We start from the raw sequence: 15,063 nt of genomic DNA, 5'->3' as shown, positions 1-15,063 counted from the left end.
GCTGCGGCCACAACGCAGAGTACTAACCACTATACGATCACGGCGAGCTACCGGGGCTGGTGCTCGTTACCCTCTGATTGTGCCATAACACATTTTTGCTGTCTAATGAACCATGATTGATTCTTATGACTACCTGCTGTATCCAGAAAATGTATTTATTTGTTATTTTGATATTTTTTGTTTTTAACTCTTTTTTTTTTTGGTTTAAATATGCTTTTGATTAGGTCTATCATGTATTTTCAAATAAAGGCCACCATTTTCCTTTGGGAGGGCCGAAGTTTGTCATGACAGGAAGTGTTTAGTGTTGATCACAATGTTCCAACATTATATAAACAAAACACTATACATACAAGATGTTAACAGGCCATACCATGGTTTCCATGGTTTATTTGTACATTGTCATGGCATTCTATTCTAATGGTGATTAAGGCATCATGATTTGAGTGGATCTCATTTTAAATAAGCCACTGTGCTTTTATGAGCGATCCAGTTTAGAGGACCTTGTATTGTGAATTGTACTTCCATGTACTGTTTCCATGTATTTTCTAAATAAATTATTCAATCAATCAATCAATCAATCAATCAGCCAATAAAAAAGGCCTGTAAATAATCTAAATATCATGTAAAAAAGACTGCAACACAGTTATAATATTACTGCTTTCTCATAAAGTAACAATACATGTTTTGTGCCTATAACAACCAATATATATCATTATGGGCCTGAGCCCGACAGAACAGGGACTGTTCTGCTGACAAGCTGACAATCATGATGGTCAAAATAAATGTTTTGCTGCCACCCTGTGGGCTAAAATAAGACTGCATCTAACCAGGGTAAATCATGTCTGACAGCTTCACACGCGCAGAACGCACAGAACCAGCTGCCAATGTCTGCAATCAGTCACCATCCATCCATAATAACTCACACCGTATGCACCGTGGTGGAAGAAGTACTCAATTGTTCTACTCACTATTTTATACTGCAATGTAGAAATACTGTAGACTGTTACAAGTAAAAGTTGAGGAAGTTCCAGGGGGTTCCCAGGAAAATGTGTTAATATAGCATGAACATATATTTAACCACTTTAACCCCTATATACACATCGTGATACGTATATAGATTAAATATTGTATGTATTGACAGTTTCAAAAGTACAGAAGCATGTAAAAAAAACAAAAAAACAAAAAACAAAGGCTTGTTTCCATTGTGATCCATAAACGTTCAAACTAGACAAACAACAATACACCAAACAATTATACAAAAAAACAGCATATTAAAACATGTAGTTTGAAACAAATTGATGCAGATCCACTATGGAACCCAGGAACTTATTTCATAACATGTAAATGTTGACAACTTTTTTCACATTCAGAAATAAAATGAAAATATTTTTGTGTTTGTAATGCTGTTATGAGAAGAGATGTAGGCTATATTATGCAGAATGTTTCACAAGTCATCATTATGTCTAAAATGTATTAAAAAATCATCACAACGCATTGTGAGCTTGTAGATCGACTATTTTCAAATAGCCAAAGTTTAAATAGACCAACTCACGTTATGCTTAGTGATTGATTTGGGTACAAAGAGTGCAAAAGAAAATATCTACAATAGTGTGAGTTGATGTCCATGATATTTCATATGTAAGGCAAATAGAAAAGTAGAGCACATTTCATACAAAAAGACAATTCACAGTTCTCTCAAGGCATAAAGGGGCATTTGGTTAAACTATAGCTATTCAGCTGCTTGTGAATATAGCTATTAAATATAATCATATGCTCTCTGCTGCTCTCCAATCAGTAGGCATACAAACCGTTGACAATGCCATCTCCTTGAAATGTCTGATGTATGTATGTTGATTAAGCAGATATGACAATTATTTACTTTATAATTTTAACCTTTTATACTTTGGCTATTCAAAAATATTTATTTTTTGAAAAATCTTGTAGATTCGTGCAAATCTTTGAATATATTTATTTTAAAGTGAACATTTCAACACAAATCTTTGCTTCTGGGGGTCCCTGGCACAAAATATTTTCAGATGGAGGTCCGCGGCCAAATATATATCAATTTGGGGGTCCCTGGCATGAAAAAGGTTGAAAACCACTGGCCTAGAGCACTCGGGTCTCGTCGTGTTTTCTCCGCGACGGCTCGGCTCCGGTCGTGTATCTCCGCCGGCACTCGGGCCCTATCGGGGCCAGCCAGCCAGCCCCAGATCAGGGGCCGATGATAACTTTGTGTCGTCGACGCTGTCTATCCCTCGTCCTCCTCTCCGTGTTGTTGTGTATCTCGGTGACGCGACGGAGGTGTAGCCTGACGCGGTCTCTTACGTGTCGGCCTGAATAAAAGTGGAGCTCCGGAGGAGACCCGGGAGAGTGACGAAGCGAGTCCGTGTCGGTAAGAGGATACACGCCATCATCCCCATGTTTTGTGCTAAAAGAGAAACAGGAAGGCTGTGATCGCGATGAGTTTGTTAGAAAGACTGCACAAAGAAGCTAACAAAAGAGGTGGAATCATGGCGGCCCCGGTTGTTGCAGACACAACACACAGAAATGAGTCAGTCTCTCTGCAACGAGACTGAGACTAAAAAAAAGGAATAATAATAAATAATATGGGACCCGGGAGTGGGGGTTGAAACTTATTCCTTTATCCCCTTAATTAAAATGTTATAAAATCGTAAATTGAAAGACATTATTTACTTGTTTTTGTTAGATTATAACTCTTGTAAACTTTTTTTTTTTGCGCCCTATTGAAAAGATATTCAAGCGCCAACCTGCTGCCAAGCAGCGAAAGTGGGTCTACTCTCCCATATGTGCGTTTACGGGGAAAATAGCAGATCTACAAGCTCACAATGCTTCGCATCAGCTACGCGCTGTGAGCTTACAGATCTGCTATTTTCGCCGTGCCGTGCCGTCATACGACGAAGTATAACAGACATCAGACGTTTCCCTCCATACGTTTATACTTCATGGTGCGACCGTGTCGCTCGCCCCCTAAAAAAAAGACAGTTCTATCTAGTAATTTTTAGGGCAATTGACAAAACCATATAAACTAAAATCTTCAAGTGACGCCTTTTCAACTGAATGAGATGTCGTCGACACTTTGTTTCAGTTGCAACTAAAGCTCATTTTGTTGTATTAAGATTTTGTACTCCCTCCTCTTCCAGTTAAAAGTATTACGTCATTTTTGTCGTCGACACCTTTTTTCCATTTGAACATACGTCATGTTATTTTGTTTGTCATTTATACAAGCCTTAACCCACACACACATCGCCTTAACATAAATACATTACCATGAAAGTGTTTGGATATTTTGTCCCAAGTTATATTTGAAACGTATTTCTATGCATTCCACGCCCCCCATGCTATCTAACTAGCCTCAGTGAGCTACTGTAATGTATGGCTTTAGTTAGCATTAGCTTGCTGCTTCCGACTGTACTGTGTGGATTTAGCTAGCAGCTGTTAGCATGCTGTGCTACAGCTGTACGGATTTAACTAGTTAGCATGTAGTTAGCAATAGCATGCATCGCTTCCTACTGTACGGGCGGGCATGGAGTTAGCTTGTCATAGTTAGCATTAGCTTGCGCTGTGGGCCTACTGTACGGATTTAACTAGTTAGCATGTACTTAGCAATAGCATGCATCAGTGTTGCCATGTCCTCTTATTATAAGTGACTTTGGCCGTTTTTTGGAGGCTCATTTAAAGTGTTTATTTGGGCTTCCTTCCTAAACGTTTAAACCAGTGCTTCTCAAACAGTTTTCAAGTCAAGGACCCCCAAATTAATATGTATTTGTCTGCGGACCCCCATAAATACTTTATGCCAGGGGACCCCATACAAGATTTGTGTTGTTAAAATGTTTAAAAAATATTCCACATTTTTCAAAATTTCTTACAACGTTTTTTGTTGTTGAAGATAGCTTATCTACAAGCTCATATTACAATCGCTTGTAGATCAGCTAATTGAAAATAGCCAATTATGTTTTAAGGGCGAGGGGCTCGCTTCTTTTTGGGCTTGTTTTCATAGACCTGGTTGCTTGTTTCTCTCGCAATACCTGGCAACACTGGCATGCACGCTGCTTCCTACTGTACGCGCATGGAGTTAGCCTGTCATAGTTAGCATTAGCTTGCTACTGCTGTCTGTGATGTACCTAGAATAAGTTCCTATTATCATGGCCTAGCTCTAATCGAGCAGCAAAGTTTTCCAAAGCTGCATTTTAAGTCTTTATAAAGCTCTTTGCGAGGCTTTTTTTCTTTGACCCTTTGCGTGTTTTGGCTATTGTTAAAGTAGCATTTTAGCTCTTCCCTCAGAAATGGTTTGATTAATGAGCTACAATACTTAATAAATGGGCTATTGTTGTTAGCTTGTTGAGCAAAGCCACACCCTCCTGTTATATTTCGTAGACAGGGGACTTGGTGCTTTAACCATTATTACACTATTACATTATTATTACACTGTTTTCAGAAAACAGTTTTAGGAAAACATTTCCACTGTTTCTATGTCAGTGATGCACAAACATTTTCATGTGAAGGACCCCCAAAATTATATGTGTTTGGCCGCTGACCCCCATCTGAAAATAATTTGTGCCAGGGACCCCCCAGAAGCAAAGATTTGAGTAAAAAATGTTTGCTCTAAAAGAATATATTCAGAGATTTACAAAAATGCGAAGTGACCCCCTATGAGCTTTTGCCATTTTTGAATAGCTGAAATATAAAATAATGCTTTTTAGCTCAAATATGAAATATCACAGATGCTTTCCTGGTTTTAATGGGTTAGCCATTAATATACGTTCATGCTGGTTTAATGCAATGGTTCTCAAAACTCACCATGTCAAGAACCCCCAAATGAATGTTTGTTTGGCCGTGGACCCCCATCTGCAAATACTTTGTGCCAGGGACCCCCCAGAAGCAAAGATTTGAGTAAAAAATGTTTGCTCTAAAAGAATATATTCAGAGATTTACAAAAATGCGAAGTGACCCCCTATGAGCTTTTGCCATTTTTGAATAGCTGAAATATAAAATAATGCTTTTTAGCTCAAATATGAAATATCACAGATGCTTTCCTGGTTTTAATGGGTTAGCCATTAATATACGTTCATGCTGGTTTAATGCAATGGTTCTCAAAACTCACCATGTCAAGAACCCCCAAATGAATGTTTGTTTGGCCGTGGACCCCCATCTGCAAATACTTTGTGCCAGGGACCCCTACAAGATTGGTGTTGTTAAAAATGTTTCAAATGTATTAAAAAAAAAACAGACCTACAAGCTAACAGCATGTTGCATCGTGAGCTTGTAGATCGGCTATTTTCAAATAGCTGGTGTATTATGGTTAAAGTGCTTGAACAGATTTTGATGCTATTTTTGCTCATTTTGCCGGGGACCCACACTGGATGGAACCCCTCGCGGGTCTCTGGGGGGGTTCCCCACTTTGAGAACAACTGAGTTAATGGGTTTACAAGTGTTCACAATTCTATAAGCACACACACTTATTACAAAGTGTCCTACTCTTTCTAGATATTTAAATGACCATGGAGGCGGGTGCCGAAGCACAGCAAAGTAGTGAAGCGGTGATCTCTGAGTCTGATGCCCAGCAGATTGCCACACAGATTGCACAGGTACACACACTTGTTGCATTACATATTTATTTATAGACACATACAACAAATTACAACAAGGAGCACCAAATTTGGAATAAAGGAAAGATCACACTTAAATCCGTGGTTACTTTTAGGCATGGGTTTCTTGAGGTTGCAGTAACAAATCTGGGGCGTGTACCAGTGCGCCTGGCGGCTTAAAAGCGTTTCCTTTGCTGGTGCCGTGAGAGGGTTGAAAATCCACCGCCTTTCCTAAATGCATATATGTTCTTCAAAACGAAAATTCCATTTAAGTAAATTAACATTTACTACATACGTCGCGTTCATGGCTTTGAGTGTGTAATTAATTGTGTTTGGTCGTAGGTGTCTATGGCAGCAGCCCAGATGTCCTCTAGTCCTCAGACAGTCACCCTGGTGCAGCTGCCCAACGGTCAGACCGTCCAGGTGCATGGAGTGATCCAGGCCGCACAGCCATCGGTCATCCAGTCCCCACAAGTCCAGACTGTGCAGGTGCGGCAGAACAAAAAAACAAACATTCAGGGTACCTAGGGCTGTCACGATTACATATTTAAGTTGATAATTAATTGTCAAATAATTGCGATTTAACAATTTAATTGCGTTTGGCATTGGATATTGGAACATATGAATAAAAATGTTATTTCTGTTTGACTTTTAGACTTTGAATTAAACATTGCACGGGGCAGATATGACAATTATTGACTTATTTAATAATTTTATACATAATTAGCATACACATTTTTTTATACAAAATAGCAGAAATAGCTGATCTACAAGCTTACAACGTGTCACTTTTGTAAGCTTGTAGATCTGCTATTTCTGCTTTTTTAATATTTGAAAATGTGTGAACATTTTTCAACATTTGCGATTAGACTATTATGTAATAATTATGACAGGCCTAAGTACCTACAGGTGCTGGAAAGTGATTAAAAGTCAGCACAATATTTGAGTTTAATTGTTGTAGATAACTGTTCTACTCATTGTGACAGGCTGTTAGAAAACATAGTCAAAGGTGAGGGTTCTGGAATTTGTTGGTGTTTTGCTGAAACTAGGGTTTTCCTCCGAAAACTAGTGGCACATCTGGACGGTGCAAGAAATGTCCTTGAAATTGACTTTCGAAAACCTGGACAAACTCTTGTTGGCCGTATGTTCAGCATTAAAACCTATTATGTCTCCAAGCTAGACATGACATTATGTTGTGGTTTTCATTGACCTTGTGCAGATTTCGACTGTTGGTGAGAGTGAGGACTCCCAGGAGTCTGTGGACAGTGTGACTGACTGTCAGAAAAGGAGGGAGATCCTGTCCCGACGCCCCTCATACAGGTAAATTTTTCCATCTTAATTTCGATGTCCAGAATGACACAAAGATAGCTTCACGCAAGATAATAAACAAGGATGCTATTTCTCCGATGTGATTTGGTTGCTGATGGTTTTGTGCGACTTTCCCCATTACAGGAAGATCCTGAACGACCTGTCATCCGACGCCCCGGCAGTCCCTCGTATCGAGGAGGAGAAGTCTGAGGACGATTCGGCCCCTGCCATCACTACAGTCACCATGCCTACGCCCATCTACCAGACCAGCAGTGGCCAGTACAGTAAGTCACCCAGCCAAACTCCACTCTGTCAGACTGTTTCCTCGGTTTCATCAAAATGTTACAAGTGACTTTTGGCCAGTGGTTGCAGTGGCTTCGCAAATAGAATATATTGTACATAGGAATGCAAAGTATCTACTATTTAAGTGTCCCTTTTTCAAATGGGGCCCATGTTATCTACTGTTATTTAAGTGTATAGTTTTGTGTTAGCATTTCTTTCACTGCTTTTAAATGACAGATATCTCATATTTTGAACATAACCTTAAAATTCTATTACTGAAACCTGCTTTATTGTAATCACTTTCCTTTCGTCCCGTTGCAGTTGCCATAACCCAGGGCGGAGCCATCCAACTGTCCAATAACGGTACAGACGGGGTGCAGGGCCTTCAGGCGTTGACCATGACCAATGCTGCTGGGGCCCAGCCTGGCACCACTATCCTGCAGTACGCTCAGACCAGTGACGGGCAGCAAATACTGGTACCCAGCAACCAAGTTGTTGTACAAGGTGGGGGTCTCTGTCAAGATATCTGAAGCAGCTTAAAACAGATTATTTACACATTTTCCATAGCGTTTCATTAACTTAGTTGGTGTTTCTCAAGTTGTGACCTAAAAGGGGTTGTAAAACATTTACACGGAGACAGAGACTTGAGAAAACTTTAGATAAAATGTTTTTATTTCAGGCTAAAAGTGAATATCCCAGTCCCATCGTCTGGAGTGATGCTCGCACTGTGACTGCCTGTCAAATTTAGGCCATTATTATGGTAGCGGAGAGTCAACAATCCTTGTGAGAGGTCGCTTTCACTATCCTTTTACATCAACTTTGTGATAATTGACCTAGAAAATGAGGGGGAAAGATGGATAGCGAAATTGGCTGGAGGGGGGCTTCAACTGACCTGTTGTTTGTTTCCTTCCACCAGCGGCTTCTGGAGATGTCCAGGCTTACCAGATCCGTGCAGCTCCCTCAAACACCATGACGTCTGTCATGGCTCAGTCCCCGGCACTGCCCACAGGAGGTGGCACCGAGGAGGTGACGCGAAAAAGGGAGGTGCGCCTCATGAAAAACAGGTGTGTAGACAAAAAAAACAGACGCGGTTGACACAATTGAAGCAACGTTGGTATTTGCACTGTGGAAGGAAAACATAAGACAGATTATTAACCCAAATCCCATTGGTCTGATGTGAGGAGATCACTAACATAGTCTGGCAAAAAATGTGTCATTACATATCACGGTTATACTCTCTGTATGCTCGATGAAGTGAAATGATGCATATGAGTCATTTCATAATGTCAACGGAGAAATACACAGAAGACAGGGTATTTTTTGCAACACTAATATTGATTTCCTTACATTAGAACAATGGGATTGAGGCTGAAAATGGGTTAAGTTTCCCTTTGAAACTCACAATCAAAGTGGCACGGTTTCTCATCATCTGTCCAGAAGAAAGTTTGTCTAATTATCTTTTTTTGTCACACAGGGAAGCTGCCCGCGAGTGCCGCAGGAAGAAGAAGGAGTACGTCAAGTGTCTTGAGAACCGCGTGGCCGTGCTGGAGAACCAGAACAAAACACTCATCGAAGAACTAAAAGCCCTCAAAGACTTGTACTGCCACAAATCAGAATAGAAAGGCCACCCACCGTCTGCCTGACCCCATGTACAGAGACTCAGAACAGAGCATAAGGACGCAACTCTGCCTTTTTCTACTGTTTTTTTGTTTTGGTTTCTTTTTAATTAAACAAGACAAACAAGTCTATAAAAATAACCAGGAATAGAGAAGACCGATTGCCCCATGTGAATAATTTGAAACCCTCTGTTGATCATCAATGGCACAGCGGTGTGAAGAACCATCAAGGAGTAAGGGAATTCTTCACCTAAAACATGGTTCTTGTGAGGAGGTGATGGGGCCTGAAGTAGGAGTTGAATTGTATTCACTCCACTGCTAGGACGCATCCAGTCTCTGGTGCCTGGGAACATTTGGCAACATCACCAGCAATGGCGAACCTTCTTTCTCGCCCCCATCGCTCACAGCCTATGGAAACATAATTTTTTAAGTTTGGCCTCCCCAAGACTCTAGATATTTTTTGTGAGGTCACTTTGGAGTGCGACACTTGTAATCGCAACTGCGCTATTGCATTAACGCCTGTTACCTACTAACACTTTGAACTGTAGATCAGCTGTGTCTCGGATGTTTTATCCTTCTGAGCCATGTTTGGTTTGTAATGCGCTTTCTGCTTGCATAATGCCATTCAGCTCTTTTATGTTTGTTTTTTCATATTTACCAGCCTTGATAAGATGAGAACAAAAAAAAGCTAACTATTATGTTGGGGTGGAAAATGTTTTTCCTTGTTAAATGTAGCTTTAAACATGTTTAATGGCAGGTGTTTAGAGCTAACACAATTGTGGATATGATCCACTATGGAACTCACCCATTTGAAATGTTGGGCTCTGGCTTGCACAATTTTCTGTTTGTTTTTAATTTTATATATTTGACTGGAGGCAATGGGGTATCTTGAGTTATGCTTTGGGACTATGTGACATCAAGGGTTGGGTTCTCAGATGCATCTTCCCATTCATCTTTTAATCTTTGTACACAATGAAAGTAAATCCATCAGCCACATAGTTCTAATCAAATTTTGGGGACAAACATCATCGCTGAAAATGCATGAAGTGCATTGCATATTATGCTGCGTTTGGTGAAAGGCAGGGGTAACACAGAAAATAACTGTTGTGATTGTATTCTGAAGCTGAACGCTGCAAAGTCAGTACTGGAATGCTGTGGATGCCTGGAAAGATTACTATCCTAATTCTGACTTACATTTATGCAGAGTGACACATGCACTTTCATGGCATATACAATCCTACTTCATTTCACCTAATTTGTCAGCTTCATCTCATGCACCCATGACAAGATGAGTATAGTCTTTAAAGCTCAAATTCCACCAAATAGACGGTTGGCTAGAATCAGCAAGGGTTGGTTGGTGGGGGGTAGTCTCCTTGTATGCGCAATTCGGCTGTAGTCGGACCCCACAGCACAGGTTGAAAGTACGATTTGACACTTTAAGACTTTTAAGTCTTGTATGACATTTGGGGAATTGGGAATTATGCAATATCTGTTCATTTCCTATGCCATCACTATGCATTTGATAAAGCTGTTAAAAAAGTTCCGAATTGCAAGAATTATGAAAACTTGCCAATACTGCTTTGTTACATCTATAAAATACTCTGGAAGTAGCTCCATAGAATAAAGTGCTGCCAGTAGTTGAATGGTTTGAATGGCCACCTGACTGACAGCAGTTAAGAAGATGGATATACATGTAGTTCTGTTCATGACTTAATTACAGAATGCCATATTGTATTCTTTTTTTATTACATAGTAATCCGTCATAGTAGCCTTTTTAAAAAAACAAAAAAGAAAACTAAAAAACATTAAGTTGCTATTTTCATTTGTTTTGTATTCATTGTATTTCTAAAAGTCAGCACCACCTTGTATGACGAGAAAATCATATTAGAGCTATCTCTTCAAATATTACATTTTTTGGCAGCTGTTAATAAATGTGATTCTGGTAATCTTTGTCAGAATATTTTTGAAAGCACTGAGGTATTGCCTCTGCATTAGGGCTGGACAATATATCTATATTGTGATGAGACAAGATATCGTCTGGAATTTTGGATATTGTTATATCATGATATGGCTTGTGTTGTCATTTCCTGGTTTTAAAGGCTGCATTTCAGTAAAATGTAACTTTCTGAACATACCTGACTGTTCCAGCTGTTGTATTATGCTTTTACCCACTTATTTGTATAGACATTACTTATGTTAATCAAAAATGAATCATGTTAATATTTGGTGAAAGCACAAATATTGATAGAGGTATTTGGTTAAAAACAAAAGTGTCCATATCACCCAGCCTACTGTGCATGACACCACAGAGCTGAGCATTCAGTTAAAACTTGTTAGAAATCACCCTGTGATTCATGAAAGTCATACATTTGACCTCAGCAGTACCAACCCCCATAGAGCAATCGTTCTCAAAGTGGGGTCAATTAATATCGATTTGGGGGTCCTTGACCTGAAAAAGTTTGAGAACTACTGCCATAGAGCACACATGGGCATGGGCATCATAAGGCCAGAGGGCAGGGCCACCCTCAAAGAAAACCATCCACCCCCCAAAAAAGTATCTAAATTATAAAAGGTAGCATTAAAAGTTTAAAAAGCTCTACTTATAAAGGCTAGTTCATATTTGAACAATAAAAAGCATAAAAACATGTTTTGGCCTTTATGGCCTTCTTCAGGGCATTTCTACATTTATAATTAAAGCTTTTAAAAAAGAAATAGGAAGATGTGCCTTTTTTTTCCTCTGATCTGACTTTGAAGGCTCCCCATTTTCTAACCAAAGAACACATTCCAACACTGCATTTATCTTACACAGACTTTCGGAACGCTGCAGGCCTCCTATGCTTTTTTCTTTGCCAGCATAGAGGTATGGGATGGGTTTGAAGGAAATTAATTTAACTCCATTCCAATTATAGGTAATTAATATTAACCATTTGAATACATACTTTCATTCCATTGATGCAGGTATGTACTCAAATGGTAAATACGAAATGTTTATAATTGTGAAACAGACTGCCTTGAGTCCATCTTTTTAACATAATGCAATGTGTTTCATATTGGTGCAAATCAAACAACTGGCAAGATATAAATGAATTGGTTGATTTAAAATTTATATTGCATTGAAGTGGATTGTTTTATAAAACTCATCTTCAATGTAACCTCAGAGCTGTAAAAAGTCGACATTTTGTTACAGAAAATTCTTGTGTGTGTAAAGCAAGGACCCAGGTCTTCTGGTCTGGCAAATAGCCTATTGTAAAGCAATCTGTTATGCCAAATTCATTACGTTTTAGCATTAGCATTTTAAATTGTCCAATATGTGGCCCTTCGCTTACTTTAATGAAGTCAGTAGGGCCCTCTGGAAAGATATGCTGGCCACCCTTGCCATAGAGTCAGTTCTGCCATAATCATGGATCAAATGGGCATAACGGAAAAATCAGTCCTTCTAGTCTCCGTTTTTAAAGGCATCTCAAACAGTACTTAAAGATCCCTCCTGGAGGGCAGCTTCCCGGCTTTATAGATGTGAATGTCCCTCTGGCTCTCATAGTAGACCTCCTCGACTCTGAAGCGCCGCTTTAGCATGTCCAGGAACTTGGTGTCCCGTTCGTAGCGGATCTTGCACGCCAGCAGCACCACCGAGGTGTCCGAGCACAGGTGCTGCATCGTGCGCAGCAATGCTGTGAAGGTGTCCTCCAGGTAGACGATGTCCGCCCCCAGCACCAGATCGAATCCCCCCGCCGGGTACCGCGCCAGATCCTGGCCCCACGTCAGTTCGGACACCGCCACTGAGCCCTGGTGATCCGGGGGCATGTTTGCCTTCACGTTAGCGCTGAGGAGCTCCAGGGCAGGTTCCCGATCAGTGATGGTCACGTTGGCACCTGGAGGGGACGTAGGCAACTTTCATGTCTTACTGGTGCAGGGATGAGACAGACGTATACATACATGTGCATATATCATTCACAGACGGAAGATGCATGTTCATATTTCTGGTGATAGTTTGTACCTTTATACACACTATACACAGGCCTATATCAGTGTTAATTTCGTCAAAGAAATCAAATAAAAAACTAGGCTATGATGAAACTATGACTAAATACACTGACAATTTCGTCAACAAATAAAAACTACTTAAATGTTAGGGAGGGACCAGTGGAGAGATCCAGTAGAACTAAGACAAGTCATTTTTTTTAGTCAACTAAAACTAAAACATTTCAGATGACTAAAATATGACTGAAATTAAATGGAATTGTATTCAAAAGACTATGACTAAATCCAAATTTGGTTTCAAAATTAACATATTGTATTATATATTGTATATTGTATTTATTTAGTTTGTTCATTATACTAACTTAGTCCAAGTGCAGAAGGCTTGATCAGACAATAAATCTACTCATTTGTATTCTTCATTACATATCTCAACTCTTATTTTTTATTAACCTAGTATCCCTCACATCTTGGGGTAAGGTATCCCTCTATACCTTACCAGTACCTGCTCTGTTTTCTTTGCTTACTGCAGGCTGTGATGACACCTGAATTCCCCCCACAGGATCAAATAAAGACAGATCTATTTAAAGCAAAGTGATGTATATTTCTTTACCCAGCAGAGCTGTCACAATGCCCACCAGTCCAGTGCCAGCTCCAAGTTCAATGGCCGTCTTACCCTTGATCTGGATCTGCCCCAGCTCAAGGTACATACACATAACAACTGCCTGGTGAAGGGAAAACATGAAGCACAATTAATGCATGAAATCAGGTCGTTGCAACAAACAAGAGCAGGAGCAGCTTTCATTTCAGTCTTCAATAACGTTAGTAGTACTATAAATGCATAGTTAATGCTTAATTCTTAAATGTACCAATAGAGGTGGGGCACCTGTTTTGTTGTCTATACCACTGGTTCTCAATGTAGGGTCCAGGCACCCCCAGGGGTCCTTGAGCGGGTTCCAGGGGGTCCCCAGCTAAGTGATGGATAGCTATAGGAAGTTAGGAACCAGATGGACCTACGGTATGGGTCTGTAACTCAGAGTTCAAATAACACTGAGGAGTTTACAGTGCAGATTGGGGTCCCAGAGAAATGTTATCAAATGGGGGTCTGTGTCCTATAATGCAGTGGGTCTCAAACTTTTTCAAGTCAAGGACCACCAAATGTATTTGGCCGCGGACCCCCATCTGAAAGTCTTGTTCCAGGGACCCCCAAAAGAGAAGATTTGTGTTAAATACATTCAAAATTGTTGTGAGCTTGCATGGTATTTATTTTTGAATAGTCAACATATATTAACTACTTTTGCTGGAGATCCCCTGGAACCACCCCTCCAAGGACCCCTGCCCTGGGGGTCCCCGGACAGCCAGTCCCCACTTTGAGAACCAATGCTAATATAATGCATATCAAACTGGGGGTCCTTGAAATGAGAAAAGGTTGAGAACCTAGGTTGAGAACAACTAGGTGCCAAGCCATTACAATACTGTGATTGCCTATTTAATATATTATAGACCATTGGTTCTCAAAGTTGGGTCCGGGGACACCCAGGGGTCCTTGAGGGAGTTCCAGGGGGTCCCCAGCTAAATGATAGATTAGGCACCAAATGGACCCTTGTGGTTCTGTAACTCTGAGAGTGTACAAATAGAACCAAATGTACCCTAACGGATTTGTACACTCTCAGAGTTAAATTGACATAGATTTTACAATATAAATTGCGGTCCAAATGATAGAAATGCCATTAAATGGGGGTCTGTAGCCCTAATACGTGTCAAACTGGGGGTCCTTGAAATTAAAATGGTTGAGAATCACTGCTAAAGCCGTAACAAATCTTCTCTTATGGGGGTCCCTGGCATATCTTTTGAAATGGGGGGGTCCGCGGGCTAATAAGTGTGGGGGTCCTTGACATGAAAAAGTTTGAGAACCACTATAGACAACCACAGAATAGTGGTTAACACAAGGAGAACTCCTTCTGACACTATGGACCACCAGACCAGAGCTATGATGACTCACCGCATCCCAGACCACTGCTGCCACCCCGTGCTTGTTCCATTCCTGGGCGAGGCTGATGTTCTGGTTGACAAAATTAAACTGTGCAGAGGAACTATGGAGTTTAGACAGCAGAGGGATGGCATGTTCAACGTACGGAACCAGAGCCATACTGTCAACACTGAGTGACACAACACAACACAACACAATGCACGGTGAATTCAATTCATATACTGCAGCTTGTTGACAATTACTACAGACAGACATGCGTTTCAAGATGTGCTAATCGTTGCCAGTT

At 40.4% G+C, this 15,063-nt stretch overlaps 2 protein-coding genes across 3 annotated transcripts; one reads left to right on the top strand and one right to left on the bottom strand.

Moving 5' to 3' along the window:
* Window positions 1-2,244: 2,244 nt before the first annotated feature.
* On the top strand, window positions 2,245-11,266 carry LOC311040930 (cyclic AMP-responsive element-binding protein 1-like). 2 transcript variants are annotated; one of them, XM_084051362.1, is made up of 8 exons: window positions 2,288-2,392; window positions 5,506-5,606; window positions 5,949-6,095; window positions 6,826-6,926; window positions 7,059-7,198; window positions 7,518-7,700; window positions 8,113-8,260; window positions 8,671-11,266. In XM_084051362.1, the coding sequence occupies exons 2-8, from the start codon at window positions 5,514-5,516 to the stop codon at window positions 8,813-8,815; spliced, it is 957 nt and encodes a 318-aa protein (XP_083907488.1). In that variant the 5' UTR covers window positions 2,288-2,392; window positions 5,506-5,513; the 3' UTR covers window positions 8,816-11,266. The 2 variants fall into 2 exon arrangements, with proteins under 2 accessions (XP_083907489.1, XP_083907488.1); XM_084051363.1 differs by lacking the exon at window positions 5,506-5,606 and having other exon boundaries at window positions 2,245-2,392; window positions 8,671-11,225.
* A 186-nt stretch (window positions 11,267-11,452) lies between these two features.
* Window positions 11,453-15,042, bottom strand: mettl21a (methyltransferase 21A, HSPA lysine). The gene is made up of 3 exons (XM_084051365.1): window positions 14,790-15,042; window positions 13,401-13,512; window positions 11,453-12,681 (listed from the first exon to the last, which is right to left on the bottom strand). Exons 1-3 carry the CDS (start codon window positions 15,030-15,032, stop codon window positions 12,284-12,286), a joined length of 753 nt encoding a protein of 250 aa, XP_083907491.1. The 5' UTR covers window positions 15,033-15,042; the 3' UTR covers window positions 11,453-12,283.
* Between the last annotated feature and the right edge of the window lie 21 nt (window positions 15,043-15,063).

This window comes from Gymnoscopelus microlampas, assembly GCF_963454915.1.
Source record: "Gymnoscopelus microlampas genome assembly, chromosome: 24".
Classification (NCBI taxonomy): Eukaryota; Metazoa; Chordata; class Actinopteri; order Myctophiformes; family Myctophidae; genus Gymnoscopelus; species Gymnoscopelus microlampas.
The sequence above is the reverse complement of the archived record's forward strand: the minus strand, read 5'-3'. Positions and strand labels throughout refer to the sequence as shown.